Source organism: Morone saxatilis, unplaced genomic scaffold (assembly GCF_004916995.1).
Source record: "Morone saxatilis isolate NCDOM2014 unplaced genomic scaffold, NCSU_SB_2.0 Contig21, whole genome shotgun sequence".
NCBI lineage: Eukaryota > Metazoa > Chordata > Actinopteri > Moronidae > Morone > Morone saxatilis.
The window spans coordinates 20,702,081-20,719,043 of record NW_023339774.1 but is presented as its reverse complement, the minus strand read 5'-3'; the positions used below and the strand labels follow the sequence as shown (position 1 = coordinate 20,719,043).

At 37.8% G+C, this 16,963-nt stretch overlaps 1 protein-coding gene across 5 annotated transcripts; it reads left to right on the top strand.

Annotated features, from left to right (window-relative positions):
- Positions 1–3,335: 3,335 nt before the first annotated feature.
- Positions 3,336–16,963, top strand: rilpl1 (Rab interacting lysosomal protein-like 1; the record flags this gene model as incomplete). Of its 5 annotated transcripts, XM_035667358.1 has the most annotated exon segments (9): positions 3,336–3,483; positions 4,653–4,771; positions 6,120–6,365; positions 6,998–7,174; positions 8,751–8,801; positions 8,913–9,067; positions 9,167–9,271; positions 11,370–11,457; positions 13,229–13,368. In XM_035667358.1, coding segments are annotated over 9 exon segments (1,095 nt in total), but the record flags the coding sequence as incomplete, so codon positions are not given.

Here is a 16,963-nt window from a genome sequence, read left to right as displayed (position 1 = left end):
CTCCTATTACAGCAGTAAAGTCCTCCTTAAAATTGTTACTTAAATTATACAAGTATTTTCAGGAACTTAAAGTATTAAAATTAAAAGTAGCTCAGAGAGAAGAATGTAAAGTAACTAAAAGTACATTACTTCAATACCATTTGGAAGATAAATGTTGTATTTTTTATTTATTTAATTACTTTGTTTCTATGCAGATTCTGATTATTAAATTGGCAAAAAAAAAAATTAAAAAATACCATTATTAGCTCTAATATATAATAATATAATAATCCTGGCAATTGAAAAACATTACTTAAAGTTAAATAATAATATTTATTTAATAAATATGATGCACTGTTATAGATTAAAGGTCCCACAGACACTTGCAGGTGTTTCCAGGTGTGTTGTTGTTTATATTTACACGAGGTCATCGTGTACGAAGAATAACTTATTAACTACAAATAATTAATAATTATCTTGTGCGCATAAGATTAAAATATACTTTAAAGTAATTACTGCCTGTGAGATATACTGTTATATATTATATAATTAACATTTATTATAATAGTTTTCTCTTGTTAGGTGCGTTGAGGTGGAGTAATTTATTTTTATGTTATATAGATTATTTATGTTATTGATTAATCTGCTGATTATTCTCTTGATTTTGTTTTGGTTTTTAAACACAAATGACCGAAATCTCAAAATATGTCGATTTAAAGACGAAAAAAACGTCAAAACTATAAAATATTTTACATTTTACATGAAAAATTGCTTAAATAATTATTATGTTTTTAAAACAGTATTGATTTTTTTGGTTATTGACGAATCAACGAATTGATTAACTGACTTGATAAATAGATTAAAAGTCAAAAACAGACATCAAATCATTTAAACTCAAATTATTTATCCTGTTTTACTTCACACTTAAAATCTTTTGTTCATAAAATCTTTATTTGTAATTAAACTAGTAACTAAGGAGTAAAAAGTGATATATTTCTTTATAAATGCAGTAACTTGAGTCAGATTTAGTTCCTGTTTGTTTAAATACAGTTGATGACAACAGATGGGGAATGTGTGTCTGACTCAGCAGGAACATGTTTCTCCTTTTTCACTCCAGTTATATTCGTCCAATGTGTGATTAGTTTTCCAATTAGTCATCAAAATATGACAAAGATTCAAGAAACCTTTTTCCATAAAACAGTCAGACAACACCACAAAAGCAACTATATATAAACACAGTGACTACACAGTACAACATATCAGTGTTAGAGTACTATAAAATATTAAGATTAGTATATTAGTGACCAAAAAAGTCAAAACAGCCTGTTTAACTAAAAATATTAAATCTGAAATGTGACAAGAAGCCTCAAACAGACTGTTTTGTGAAGAGAAATAAGTATAAAAGGTCTAATCTTTAACAGTGTTTTATATTCTATATCATAAATATATTATAAATGTAGTAGAGTGGAGGTATAAAATAGTATAAAATGGAAATGCTGGAGTACTCCAGAGTTAAACTGAGATCATAACTGACACACTGTCTGAATAATGTTTTAAATCAGGATCACAGCTCAAGTTTATATGTACGTTTCTCGTGACGGTGACTGAGCCGCGGTGAACGCAGTCACCGGTTCACTGATTAACTTTGTCTCATGAGCGCGATAAAGTGGATGTTTGTGTCAGTTTACGTGATCTTCACATGGATAACGTCACTTCTACAGCGAGTGATAAAATCCTTTAATATGGAAAGTGTGGAGAGGACGGGACGGGGTCAACCACAAGTATCATAAAGTACTTGTTATATATACCTATTGATTCAAGGTTCAGAGGTTTTAGTTATCCACACTTGCTATAAAGGCGGTGTTCAATAGAATAAGAGTGAAAATCTGAGTTTAACAAAGAATACGAGGAGAAAAACGATAAGAATATTCACGTCTGAGAAGCTGGAAACAAAGAATTTCCTGTAATTTTTACTTAAAAATGACTAAAACTTATAGAAATTATTCAATTATTTAGATTTCAAGTGAATTAAATTCAACTTTATTGTCATTGCACAGTACAAGACAACAGAATGGAGTTTAGAGTTTAACCACAAGTACAGTAATATACATATATAAATATAGATTTAATAAATAGAATGAACAATAAGGGGCAGATATTTATCCTAGACAATTAAATACAACATGTGCAGCAGTTACTAAAGAATAACCGTATAGATCAGTATGTATAAATAAATATAGTGAGATATACAGTGGCGGAACAGCATGTTATGGGAAGATTAATGGCAGTCTATTGACTAACTGATGAATCGTTGCAGCTTTAAATATATAATATTAAGTATTGAAATGCTAAATTCTTCCACTTTATAAAAATGTAAATATGTCACAGCTGTAAAACAAAACTATACAATAAACCGAAGGTAAATGTGGAGACCGTATAGTATTTTAATGAATCGTCCAGAGAGTCTATATTAATGTAAATGACTCTTTTTACAGATTATTATTATAATTATTAGTATTCTATAGACTCTCCTGCTCTCTCTCTTATATCAGGGATATAAATAATCGGAGACGGGATCAGAGTTCTTCGAGCACAATCGAGCTTTTCTCTCCGTGCAGACGGTGACAAATTAAAGGACAAACGTAGATAAACCAGAGGAGCAACAGAACGAATGCTGATGTTTCCACACGAAGGGTCACCGAGTGAATCATGTTCATCCTCTGAGGAACATCCAGAGGTTATCATTAAAATGTACTTAAAGTATTAAATTAAAAGTACTCTAGTGCAGTTAAATGTTCCCAGTCAGTGTTTAACTATTACATATGGTGTTTACATATCAATATTACTGATGAATGAATGCATTTTACTGCTGTAGAAGTCGTTTAATCGACAGCAATGCATCATATTCTATAAGCTCATCAAATGTTTGTCCTCTGAGAACCACGTATATCTCTAAAAAGTCAAAACAGCCTGTTTTCAGGTTGTTACGATGCTTTTTCCAGATAATCCAAGAAGGTTTTTAAATAGTTTATTTAATGTAAGATGTAGGACAATTTACTCAACACATAAAGGAACATTTCATCCTGCTGTCAGATAAATGTAGTGGATGAAAAAATACATTATTTGCCTCCGAGATGTGGTGGAGTAAAAGTATAAAACTGCATAAAATGATACAATGGAAATCCTCAAGTAAATTACTTTAAATTTGTTCTTAAGTATTTAGTTAATGTACTTAAATTCCACCACTGTGACTGTCAATCCATCAGTTACTAAGAGGATGTCACTATAACGTGGCCATACATGTATAATATAATGCATAATAATGTATAATAATGTATAATAATGTTCTTGTCCAGGAGCTGGAGCTGGTGGAGGACGTCTGGAGAGGAGAAGCTCAGGACCTGCTCACTCAGATTGCTCAGTTGCAGGAGGAGAACAAAAGCCTCCTGACCAACATGTCCATCAAAGACCCCATGAGTGAGGAGGACCTGCAGAGGCATGAGGGTAAGGACGTTTGCTCAAAACACACACACACACACACACACAGCGGGGGGGGGGTTCGTTCAATTTATAGGCTGGAAATTATAACGTGTGATAAATCGTTTGAGGAAATATCAGAGACTTCAATTAGTACAAATTAGTTGTTTTGGGGCCACAGTGGGGGTTTTTGAGGGGAAGCATGTTTCATAAATATCCTATAATATGGAAAGTTGTTGTTGTTAAAGGAATACTTTGATATTTTGGGTAATATTCTTCAGATAATTAGTAATTTCAGTCATTTTTAAGCAACAAAACCTCCAAACTTTCTCTTGTTTAAGCTTCTACAATGTGAGGATTTGCTAATTTTCTTTGTTTTTTGGTTTTTGGACTGTTAATCAGGCAAAACAAGACATTTAAAGAGTCTCTTTCGGTTCTGGGAAACACTGCTGGGCATTTTGTCATTATTTTCTCATGTTTTAATAACCAATAACAGAACGATTAATCAATCAGCAGATTAATCGATAGTGAAAATAACTGTTAGTTGCAGCCCTGATATACGTATCCTCCTTTCTTGCCCAGAGTAAGGTGAGAAGATTGATACCAGTTTTCATGTCTGTGTGGTAAATATCAACCTAGAGCCAGCGGGCGGTTAGCTTAGCTTAGCATAAAGACTGGAAACAGGTGGAAACTGCTAGCCTGGCTCCCTCTGAAGGTAAGAAAATCCGCCTACACACACCTCTAAAGCTCATTAATTAACACCTTATATCTCTGGGGTGTTCAGAAAACCTTCACTGAAACTCGCTGTCTCTCTCTCTCTCTGTGTCTGTTATGCACACACACACACACACACACACACACACATACACACACAAAGGAAGCCTTCTCTTTGTGTCTGACGGCGAGCCAGTCTTGTTTCTGCCTCAGAGGCTCTCTCGTGGTTTCACCACAGGCCACAGTCACCCTGACACACTGTGGACAGACCAGCCTCAGTGTACAAGCACACTGCCCTCTCTCTCTCTCTCTCACACACACACGACACACACACACACACACACAGGGTTCCCTCTGTACAACGCTGACCTTCCTCTCCCAATAAAAACAGATCATAAAGAATGCAAACTGATTAAAATCTACTGTTTGTGTTTTGTTCTGTGCGTTCCCTCCCTTCGCTGTCTCCCCTCCGCGGTCTCCAGGTATGACGGAGAGAGAGAGGCAGGTGATGAAGAAGCTCAAAGAAGTGGTGGACAAGCAGAGGGACGAGATTCGAGCCAAGGACCGAGAGCTCACACTGAAAAGCGAGGACATAGAAGCAGTAAGGCGACAGACTCACAGGCTGTTTCTGCTCTGATACGTATTCTCCCACTGGTTATCTAGTTATCTCATGTAGCTGTATCTGCATGTAGGAGGTGCAACGATGATTATTTAGGCAAAAAAATAATAATTCTCTGGTTCCAAGTGTGAATATTTGCTGTTTATCTTTGTAATTTATGACAGTAAATTGAATATCTTTAGGTTGTGGACTGACAAAACGAGTTTGAGCCAATTGAAGCTAATTTGAATGATTTGGGTGATTTTCGAATGGCTTTTTTATCAATATTATTACAAAAGGTACAAAATGCTGAATAATGATACTAATAAAAACAAAATATCCAAAAATCATCCTGAACTAACAACAAAAACAAAAGCTCTACCCCTTTTTTTTAAACATTTCATAGACTAAACATTTAATCGAGAAATGAATCAGTAATTAGTTATCAAAATAATAATGAATTTGGTTTGTTAGAGAAGAGCAGCAACATTATTCAGTCAGCAGCAGACCTGAACCGGTGCTTTTCACAGCCTCATGTTATTTTTAGCTGCAGTAGATCGCAGGAGAAACATCTTCAGTCAAGTTAACTGTATTTCCTGCAGACAAACAACTAACATTCACAGGAAAAACACGAGTGGAACTAATAACGTTAACAGTGGCTGTAATTCATTCAGGTGTGACAGTTCCAGGTTTCTGATAAGGTGCAGGTCAGGTCACTGTCACTGCGACTACGACGCTGTCGTACTGGGACCCTGGGACACGGGTTATGTTGTGTTAATGTTAATAAAGTAATTATTGTACTTATTGTACACATCAAAGTATGTTTGCAGGCCTTCTGCTGCAGGCCAGAATTAAAACTTTAGAATAGATTTATTTCGATCAGCAAACATTTGAAACGAATTCTCAATAAACAACATAAAAAATTATAATTAAATAAATATTAAATGTCCAAAAAGGAGGACAAAGAAGTAAAATACTTACCTGGTCTGACCCCTTTTTCTTTAATCAATTAACTCTCATCATTAATATTCAATCTGTCCACCCCAGTGTCCATCATACACAACTTAAAGCTACTACATGGAGTTTTTAACTGGTTATAAGTCTTAAATTTAATATTGGTGACTGTGTATGACCTACATAATCAAACAAGACCATTAACAAGAAGATTGGCTATTTCTATATAGTTATTCTTAATGTCTAAACCAGTGAAACAAGGCGGCGGGAACAGGGGCCACAGGGGCCGCCAGACAAAATGCAGCTTTAAAATAGTTGATTAATTAGAGTTTTTCAGCTGTTTTCTGATCCTCTTACACTCTATAATATATGTGTATATTATTTTGTGTTTGTGCAGCTCCAGCAGCAGCAGTCTCGCCTTATGAAAATCAACCACGACCTGCGGCATAAGATCTCCGTGGTGGAGGCGCAGGGGAAAGCGCTGATCGAGCAGAAGGTGGAACTGGAGGCCAGCGCTCAGGCGCGGGGGCAGGAAGTCACGGCCCTCCGGCAGGAAGTGACGCGCTTGAGGGAGCGACTTCAAGGAGACCTGCCCGCCCAGAACCCAGAGGAACCCCCACCTAACCCCCCCTCACCTGCAGAGGTAACACGAAAACAAGAGCTACATGTGAGGGTGTGGCCAAAATGTTATATTTAAATGAGCTTTATTGTCTTACGTTGTGCAAGAAACCCCATAAAAATCAGTTTTTAATATTTATTTGTTTTATCTTTAATGGCATCCTGTTAGCTCAGTATAAGCAGAGTGCATTGTGGGTTTAAAATCTGGTCTATTTCCCCTCTTTCTCTCTCAATCTTGCTTTATTGTATCTTATCTAAAAAGGCAAAACAAAGTCTTTAAAAAAGGAAATTTGCTTGTTCGCTTTCTTGCCGAGAGTCTGATCGACAGTATGAAACTACAGCCAGGAGACGGTTAGCTGAGCATAAAGACTGGAGGGAGAAACATGTCCAAACATGAAATTATTTATCTTTTATAGGCTCATTCTTCTACCTTTGGGCAAAGCCAGGCTAGCAGTTTCCCCCCGTTTCCAGTCTTTATGCTAAGCTAAGCTAATCCGATTTACCATAAGTTTGAAATACTTTAATAATCTTTATAAACGCAGCTACACAATCGCTTCAGTTGCAGGTGTATAAATCAATAATACCCAACGTCTGACAGCAGATATTAACTAGGACTGCTTTATAAACGGGTAATAAAGTGTGTTTTACTCCCACCAGCGTGGTAAAGCTGCTACAGTTGTGGTGGGGGCTGAGTGCTGGTCAGACACACCTGACCCCTCTGAGCTGATGCTGGGTGGGTTTGACCCTCCCCCGCCACCCCAGCCTGGTTCCCTCAGCCCAGAGGGACACGAGGATGGGGATGAGGAGGCTGAGGACGAGGCAGTGTTGCTCTGGGTAATACAGAAGTGCTAGTTAGAAAAACCAGAGTGGTGTGATTGTCCCGACTCTAACTCCAAAACCTGCACCCTCCCCCCCCTCCCAGAAGGACAACCATATCGGTAGCAACGACACACAAAGCTAGTGGACTAACACTTGCGTGACCCATGAGAAGTGCTGATTTGGCTTGGCATGGGTGTTCAAGAACTAACAGAGTGTCAGTCGGATTTGTCGCTCCAACTGGGTGAGACTTTCTGGATGACTGCACCGATGACCTTTTCTAAATATAGTTCAGTTCCACAGCTCAGCCTCTAACAGCACTTGAAGTTGTCCTTTAATGCACCGTGATCCTGAAACACTCACAATAGAAAATGGTTTGTTTTAAAGTCCAACTGAAATGAAAATTGTAGTTTATTTTCTGCTACAGAATCATTTTCTGCTCTGGAAATCACACAATCCTGTGTTCTTCTGTGAGGAAATATGGAAAACATGATGAAAATATGGCGTTTACTAGTATGTTTGTATGTCGCATTTCTGTTTTCATCAATACACCAACTTTTACCTCAACAGAGTGTAAAAACATTTCAAATTTTCAGTATTCCCACTCTAAATTTTGGGATCTAATTCAGTTTTTATTGGGATTTTTGCAGGGATATACTACACTTATATCACTGACAAATACAACTGCCTTCTAAAATGTGCCATAAAGAAACAAAAACAGTATTTTCATAAAGAAGTGAGACCTGGGCACTGACCCCACTGGACCCGGAAACAGTAACATACACATACATAACAGTAGGCATGTTAAAAACAACAGAAACACATGCTGATACGAAACAAAACTAATCAAACGAAGAAACCACAACGTACCAAACCTTATCCCTCCAGAATTAATTATTTCGGAACATCTGACAACTTACTATTCTACCTTGGAGAGAGAGTCTTATTTCCTCCAGCTTAAGAAAGTAAAACACGTCTAAAAGTCGCCTTCTTATCTAACGTAAAAACATGAACTAGTTTTGTCGATCGAGCCACCAAACAAACGTTGCCGGGGGGAAAAGAGCACTGCTAACGTATCTGCAAATATCACTTGGGTCTAGTTAGACGTTGGTGTGGTTCTTTACTCTTTAAAACCACCAACAGCATGCAGTCTGCCGCTGACATGAAGCCACAGAGCAGGTTTAGTTGTAGTCACTCGCTCCCCTGCTGGAGCTCAGCCTGCCAGTAGTGCCATATATTATATATGAGATATTCCCTCAAAGAACTTCTTGTCTTCCTTTTTAAAGAGTTGACAATAAATTCAATAAAGTTACATTATTTTTAACAGCAAAAAGAGATGATTAATGTGATTTCAGTTGGACTTTAACGTTGTTTGTAGGATACATATTAATTATGGTCTGTTTTTTTGCTCAGCTGCATGTGTTGTCGACGTCTTTCAGGTGTTTTTTCTTTTACCTGACAGTGAATGGCTTTGGTTGTGTGCTGAGTGAAAAAATAAAGTAGAGTTTGTAGCTTAAAGGGAGGAGGGAAGGGCGAACAAATGTATTGGAACAAAGCCCCGATGTCTGACTTAGAGTTCACCGTTTGCCACCAGGAGGCGATGTGCGATGAGGACATGCCTGCTGTGTTCCAATATTTTACCAAGGTATCCTCACTTCCTTCCCCGCCTTCCTTCCTTCCTTCCTTCCTTCCTGCTTTCCTTCCTTCCTTCTCTCCGGTTTTGTTTCCTCTCTGTGATGCATTCGTCTCTCGGCAGGAGGCGTTGTGCGAGGAGGAGGCGGGAGGCCTGGACCTAAAGGACCCCAACCGGCCCCGGTTCACCCTGCAAGAGCTGAGGGACGTCCTCCACGAGAGGAACGAGCTCAAGGCCAAAGTCTTCCTGCTGCAGGAGGAGCTGGCGTACTACAAAAGGTGCTCGGGGGGGCGCACACGCTTCAATCTGAGGAGATACGTTCTCATAACGGCGTCATCACGGATACGTTTATAATTTACGATTGTCTGTTTTTGCAGTGATGAGACAGAAGACGAGATTGTTACTCCCAGTCCTTCTCCCTCGCCTGAACTGAGGTCTCGCTCCCGTTCTTCTGCCCAGCCGGAGTCAGGAATCAAACGCCTGTATGTGCCCGGCGAACACACTCACTCACATACATCTGCTCATGAAAAGCCCCGCTAAACCCCCCCATCCACTCTGAGATTAAAGTCAGGAAAACACTCAATCAGACTGCTTTGCATGGCGAATGGCACGCTCAATCATTTACATAGCACTCCTCAAGAAACATGCAAATCAAATCTTGGCTCAAGCTCAATAGGTGACGTCTCTTCGCCAGCAGAACCACACACACACACACACTAGTTCAGGCTGGTAACTCGCTCTGTGTCTGGGTGTCCATTTTGAGACGTAGTTGTAGTGAATGACTTCATATTGAGTTATTAACAACGTGAAAACAGCGCAGTAAAATGTAAGAGAAACACAGTAGCAGCAGTTGTGTTTCAGGCTGTATCCACTAAAAGAAAAAGAAAAAACCTTCAGCGATTATAACTGGAAACAGCTCGTGCATACGCCCGCTTCCTGTGTTTGTTTGGCCTGTAGGAACAAAGCGAAAGATAACACAACAGCCAACTGAATATGTCACATTCTTCTGTTTCAGCATGCTGCTCTCTGGCCGTGATGATCATGTCTTTAAAACACAACCTGTTGATTTTAAACAATATGTTTGTTGAGATTTTCCTTTGTTTTCTCCTCCACAACGAAATATACAAATAGGTACAACTGAAGATATCTTCACCGCTCTGGTTACAGGTCCTACTATTGAATCTGTACAATCAGTCAATACATATACCATTGGACCCAATCCCCCGCCCCCCAAAAAGTCCAAAATAGACGACAAAAATTATAATTTTATTGCCTTTTAATTAAATTAAAAGACAGTAAAATTATAACAATTCACAGTTTCGAAGTAGAAGAGATGGATAGAAATATTAACTCTGACCATGGACATCACAATTTAGAGAATATCTATTCTGTAAAAAGGTTTATCAAAAACTAGTTCCTGAGATTAAACATAATCTTTTATGAGAAAAGTTCTTAAAGCCACAAAAATCCTCACTTTTCCAGCGAATAGCTGAATATTTATTAGCTGCAGTTAGAGCTGAAGTGAAGGCAGCCCTGATGTAATCATGTTAAAATGCTTTTTTGTGCCATCATTGGAGCTTTTATTGTGGAAAGTGATTAGCGAATGGGGGTAAACTCCCGATAAGAAGCTTTATTTGTTAACTGACATTGTGACGTTCTGCTCTGATTAATTACTGCAGAGCGTCGGATCTAATCTCGTTACAAACGTAGTTACTGGATGGTTTTAAACAGTCGGCCCACTTATTAAAGGACCATTGTGTTGGGTTCAGTGGCATCTAGTGGTGAAGCTACAGACTGACCTGTAGAACAGCTAATTTTAAGGTAACAAAAACACAATTATTCTTATATTCAGGTCATCTTCATACAACTTCTTTTGTCTGACAATCAGTGGAAGTCTGGAAGATATTTAATTTACATTTTTTGAGGATATAAAAGCAGGAAGCAGCAAATGTTTGGTATTTAAATTATTATTATAGATTAATCAATTATCAGTGTAGTCTCAAATGACTGTAATATATCAGTCAAAGGTGAAGCATTTTATTGTACATTTTTTAGCAAAAAGTAGTCATGAGGGCACTTTTTTTTTAAATTTTACATGTGTAAATATAGTGCAGTATAAGAGCTTTAAATAGGGAGTGAACAGGGAAGTTCAGTGCTGACCTTGAGATCAGAGCATGTGACATAACAATCACATGATCGCTCACCTGATAGAGAGAAGAAGAGAGAGGTTTTAGGATGCAGCTCCGGTCACGTCTAATAACTCTTTACGAGGTCGTGCTTAACAAATATCTGTGTGTGTGTGTGTGTGTGTGTGTGTGTGTGCGAGCTGAAGACACTTTGCTTGCCCTGCAGACGCGCAGTTAATGGTTAGCATGTTCGGGGAGAAAGAGAGAGAGGAGTGTTTAACAAAGGCATGACTTCATTTGGTTTTTGAGTTGTAACGGTAACTTTACATTTACATTTGGGTCAAACAGAGGTTGATGTGGTCCCTGTCTCCCCCCCTGTCCGCCCTCCCTTCCCTCCCCTCTCTCTATATCTCTTCCTGTTTGTGCTTGTGTGTCTTTACCCTCTGTGTAACAGGATCTTCACAGCCATTATGCCGATGGTGGCGGCTGGTTTGATCCCAGATGACCCCACTTTACAGCCAATCAGACGTCTCGTATCACTTGTATGACTCTATATTTGGTTGGCTTCAGAGTCTGTCACTTCCTCAGCTAACAGCTTCCCATCCCTCTTGCATGTGCCGGGTTGCTTTTCGAGCCTCTTGTTCCCCCTTTGTAGTATTCGGATTGGCTGATTGTGGGGCTATGTTACTCTCACTGTCCAGCGGGGTCGATGGTGGATCATCAAGAATCAGCCAGTCAGAATATGAACGTGTTGTCTGTTGTCGTCTCGTCTTCCCCCCCTCTCACTCACCACAGTAACAACTCGCTCACGTCTGTGCTCTAAACTCATTAAAATCATTTACAAACTAAAGCGCTTTTAGCTCTAGTTAGTGATTAAAGTTTGTAATAAACAGTGAAATCAACTCATGTTTCTTCTGACAGCAGCTGCACTGACCAGTGAACATAATAGAGCCCGACTGATATGGGATTTTAAAGCCGATACGGATACTGATTACCAATACGGCGCCCAGTATAGTGTGTTTTTGAGCTGGAATGGAAATATGTGGATTATACAGGGGTGGATCTGGAGTTCTACCCCAGTTTGGGGTCAGATTGAACACAAGCATTTAGATTCATTTAAAAAATAACATTAAAATAAATTTTTAGCCTTAAATTCAGTGTAAAAATGTAAAAATGTAACATATTTTGAAAAAAAAGCCACAAAAATGTCATGTTTTTGAGTTAAAATGTCTTCATTTGGTTTTTTTTTTTAAAGCAAATATTGATATGTGATTGTTTGTGATTAACATCAGTATATATTTCTGCCACCCAATGAATTTTGTGCACCAGTATGACTCCACAAAGGTCCTCAGAAGACTGTTTTCTTACACAATTAACTTCATCAAACAATATTTAAGTTAAATATTCTTTAATAATTTAACATTATCAACCAGTTGTAGCTGACGTTGCAGAGAGCTGCTTCTTCTCTCTCACTCTGTGCTGCTTGCCACAGTAATGTAACCCACAGTGCACTCTGCTGGATAAACATTACCACAAGCATTTTATCTGCTTATATAGTGGGAAAAAACATCATATTTTCTATATATATATATCTTATTTTCAGCACATATCAGATAACATATACACTGATACAATGACTGTCTGTAATAGGCCAATATGGACAGACATGTTGGTATATTGGCGGGCTCTATTACATGAGTTCATTCCAGTTATAATCTTTTGAATGTTTGTGTTCTGCATTAATACCCAAACAAACTAGTAAAACATAACTTGACTTATGCTAATGTAAAGGTGCTCTATGTAGCATTTTGCATTAAATGTGATACAGTAGTATAATTTCAGTAAACATTAATACGAATGATGAATGAGAAGATAATGGATCCATAGCATCGGGCACTATGACACTTCTTCACTTCTACTGGGATATTCTTACTTACATATGCTGTCGTAAGCCTACACAGCATTAAAAAACGAAAAGAAAAACAACATTTTTAATCATTTTCATTCAAAAAAATCCCCCAAAATGCATCATAATTGTTTTGAAAAACTTAAAATTAGCCTGTGAAGTCCTGGAGGGGCTAGTTTACAGTAATCAAACAACGTAATCACAATTAATTTACCAAAATTAACAGTTTTAATGTACTGATGCTGTTAAATTACTGTTAACACTCTAATGCTGCTTTACAAATGCACACACTACACACATGTAACTGTAAACCACCGTCACCTGACACCTCACTGACACACTCATTAACTGGACATCCATTAAAGGTGTTTCCCCTCTCTCTACCTCCTCTCTCTCTCTCCTCTCAGGTTTAGTTTCTTCTCTCGCGACAAGCAGCGGGGCTCGCAGAGGAGCGCGCAGTTCGACGCCGACCTCGGCTCGTGGGCGGGGAAGGATGACGTGTACACGGAACAAGCACAGGAGGCGCTACAGCACATGTAGTCATTGGAGAGGACTTGTCGAGGTTACTCAAAACTCCCCAAAAAAACTCTTTAACACTCCCCATGTCCATCACTCAAGGCCGGCTTGTGAAGCGTTGGACTGCGCCACCAAAACCACCACTAGTGACTCACGCTGCAGCTGAAACATCGTGTGCTTGAAGGTGAGAAGAGCCCAGCAGAAAGAGGAGTGAACGGATCAACATTGAAGTGAGGCTCCAGCTTTAGGTAAAGATAATACGTTTATTTAAACACCTGAGAATCATACAGTGTATCTCAGAGAGTGATGGCACATACAGACTGAAAATATTTGGTGCCTGAAAGTTTTTTTTTACGTGATTTATGGAATCTGTAGAGGAGAGGGTGAACTCCAAGTTGAAGGATGGAAAGTGGAAAGTTGATGCAAAACCAAGTGGATAACGGTATGTTGGACCAGAGTGGGTGAAAAGTACGGCACCTGACGAAGGCTTGGGACGCAAAAGTGTGCAAACTGCGTACAAAATGATAAAAGATGAAGGTTTTATCTTACGATTCCCCTTAGAAACAAAATGCAAACCTACAAAGAAAACACACTTCACTGCAGTTTTCACACGTTTCGATCTTGAGAATAAAAAGCGACACTTTTTTGTGTCCTCCCGTTAATTTATTTAAAATTTATGTCATGTGGGCCATCACCAGCATTGTGCAAACACTACACAGCTCTAAAAGATCTAAAGAAAACGAGGCTCGGGTATAAAATGATGCCTAGAAGCACAAGTTAAAAGCTGTACACGGAAAAAGAGAAACACTTAACACTAACACTTAGAAATGCTTTTATTTATAATGTACGTCATGCAATATAAAGAGTGTATGGAAGCTCATTTCTGCCAAGATAATTCATAAAGGGAGAGACTTAATAAAAATAAAATCCTCACTTTAAGCCAAAATGATGAGATACTGAGTCAAACTTTAGATTTTATTGTAAATAATAGTAATTCAAATACTTAATTTTAATTTTCACTTAGTAAGTCTGAATCATTTTTAACTTATTAACACATAATCTTTACTTGTCGAGTCAAAATTATGAGAAAATATGTGATCATATTGATTTTTAATAATAATAGGTTTAGGCTAACTCGTAGTTTTGATTTAATGTCTCATAATTTTTTATATTTTTAATTTATCATGCAGAAATTGGCTTCCATGAGTAAGTGAACACTAATAGATGCAGTATTTGAACTCTGAACAGTGCCAAAGCCGCCACTGCACATCATGGGTAAAGTAATAAAACAATAACAGCAATTTCAGTATCACCAGCTGATCCAAAGCAATAAAATAAATGATATATAACAGTTAACACAGCTGCAGTTTATTAAAAGAAAGCTTGATTTTATCTATTTTATTAACTCCAGAAACCAGCTCCAGCTTTTTAATACAGCTGAAACACATTGATTTTACTTAGAGATAAGACTCATTTAAACCTTTAAGATCATGTTTAAAGGATAAATCTGTTGATATTCTGTATAGCGCTGACACAATATCAGATTTTAACTACACGATTATCCATCATGGCCATTTGAATTGTGTGTTTGGTCTCTTTTTTTTAGCAAATTACTGACACTCAACTAGATTATTCACACAATATCAATATTTCACTTTAATTATCACAATTTTCATCAATATCTTGTGACACATCTAATTCCATATATTTTTAATAATGTCAACAAATCCTGATAGATCTTATTAGAGCTCCATTGTTGTTAAAAACCACACTGTTGCACTGGTCACGAACACACACACACACACACACACAGACACACACACACACTGTAGTTTATTAATACACTGTCCTGCTGCCCCAGATACTCACTAGAGCAACAAATGTGGATTAATCTGCCGCTGAAAATAGTCCCACAACAAATGCACAGTTTCCTCCTGGTGGGTGGGTCACAATAAATAAAATGTAGAATAAATAAGTAAAGCTTTATTTATATAGCACCTTTTTGACCCAGAGATCCAAAGTGCTTTACAAACAACAAATAAACAGGGCATAACCATACCCAATCAAACAAGAGGGAAAGAATAAATGACAAGAGAGATGACAGATGAGGAAACAAACAAGGAGATATATAAAAAGACTTGTAGAGGTGGGTTTTCAGTAAGAATAAATAAGCTTTTATTTATTTATTTCTGGGGAATACACTGAGGGGTGAACCATCATTTAGATTACATTAGGCTACAAACACACAGATACAACTTAAACATTATAAAAATAAAGAAGACAGACAATAAGGACACAAACATCAACATTAGTTAAAAAAACTGATTCCTAATCAAAACAGTAAGATGTAAAATCATTATGATTCATAAGCATATTTCATAGTGTTATCAGGGAATCAATATTTAAAGTTTATTCCACGAGTCCGCAGCAGACAGTCTAAAAGCGGTCCGTCTGAGTTCTGAGTCAACTCTGGTTGAGGTCCAACAGTGAGCTGATGTAAGTTGGTAAATCTGGCCCATGAATCACTGAGCCAGAACTTATTTTTCCTAATAAAAGTGTTTTTTTTATACTTTAAAAAAGCACTTTTTGTAGTAAAGAAAGAAAAACTGAACTAAAGCGTAAAAACGTTTCATTAAGGAAGGAAACACTAACCTTTATCAGGTGTCACTACCTTATTCTAGAGGTCCCTGAACAAAAGATGCACTTTAGACCACAAACCCACAATTCGAGTGTTTTTGTCTAAAGAAAATCCTTTCTGAGTAACTTTTTAGTAATTATTAGGTGTGAAGATAAAGTCTCCATAGCCAATCGATGATCAAACTAGGATGGATTACAATCAATTAATCCCCAAATATCAAACCTTTAGCACACATCATGTAGAAAATACACACACTGACTTGTGCTTTTATGCATCATTAATAAAAGGCCTCAGATCTTCGTCGTCTCACTGCACAGAAGAAGAAAGACGACATTTTATTTGGCGTAAAAAAAACCCCGAAGCTGCTGAGAAGTTTTAAGTCCAGTCTGGTTTCTAGAACGATGAAAAACGAGGTGAATAAAGTGTCGAGTGCGGTTTACATTTAAGAAAAAAAACACCAATAAAAAAATGCTAATTGGTCGTCGCTGCTTCTGCTTCTCCAGCTTGAACTTCCTGCTTAACACCGACTGACGTCTTCACCCCTGAGAGGGAGAGACCGGGTGTGTTTTCTAACAGTAGTGCCACTTTATCTTCATTTATACTTGACCTCCCCCCCCAGCGAGGTGGAATAAATGAATGTTAAAACGAAGAGAGTGGCAATAACGAGGAGCTGTAATGAGTGCGTGTCAACGTGTGTTAAAGCGGCGACTCCTGTTTTACATATTCACATAATGGTATTTATTGCGGACGAGTCTCCTGTTTCTAGTCCGAGTCCGGAAGTCGAAGGGATCCGGATGATTTAGGCGTGAAAATACGGAAACATTTAACAAAAAAGGGAAATTTAGTCAAACGCTCCAGTTCTTCCTCATTATTGAATTCAGTGTTGATCACCACCACCATGTGTTTCCCCTCATTAAAATGGATATTTAAAAAGATCAGTGCTTTATTAAATGAGCTGTCTCCTCAGTAATAAAAACTCTGTAATGTT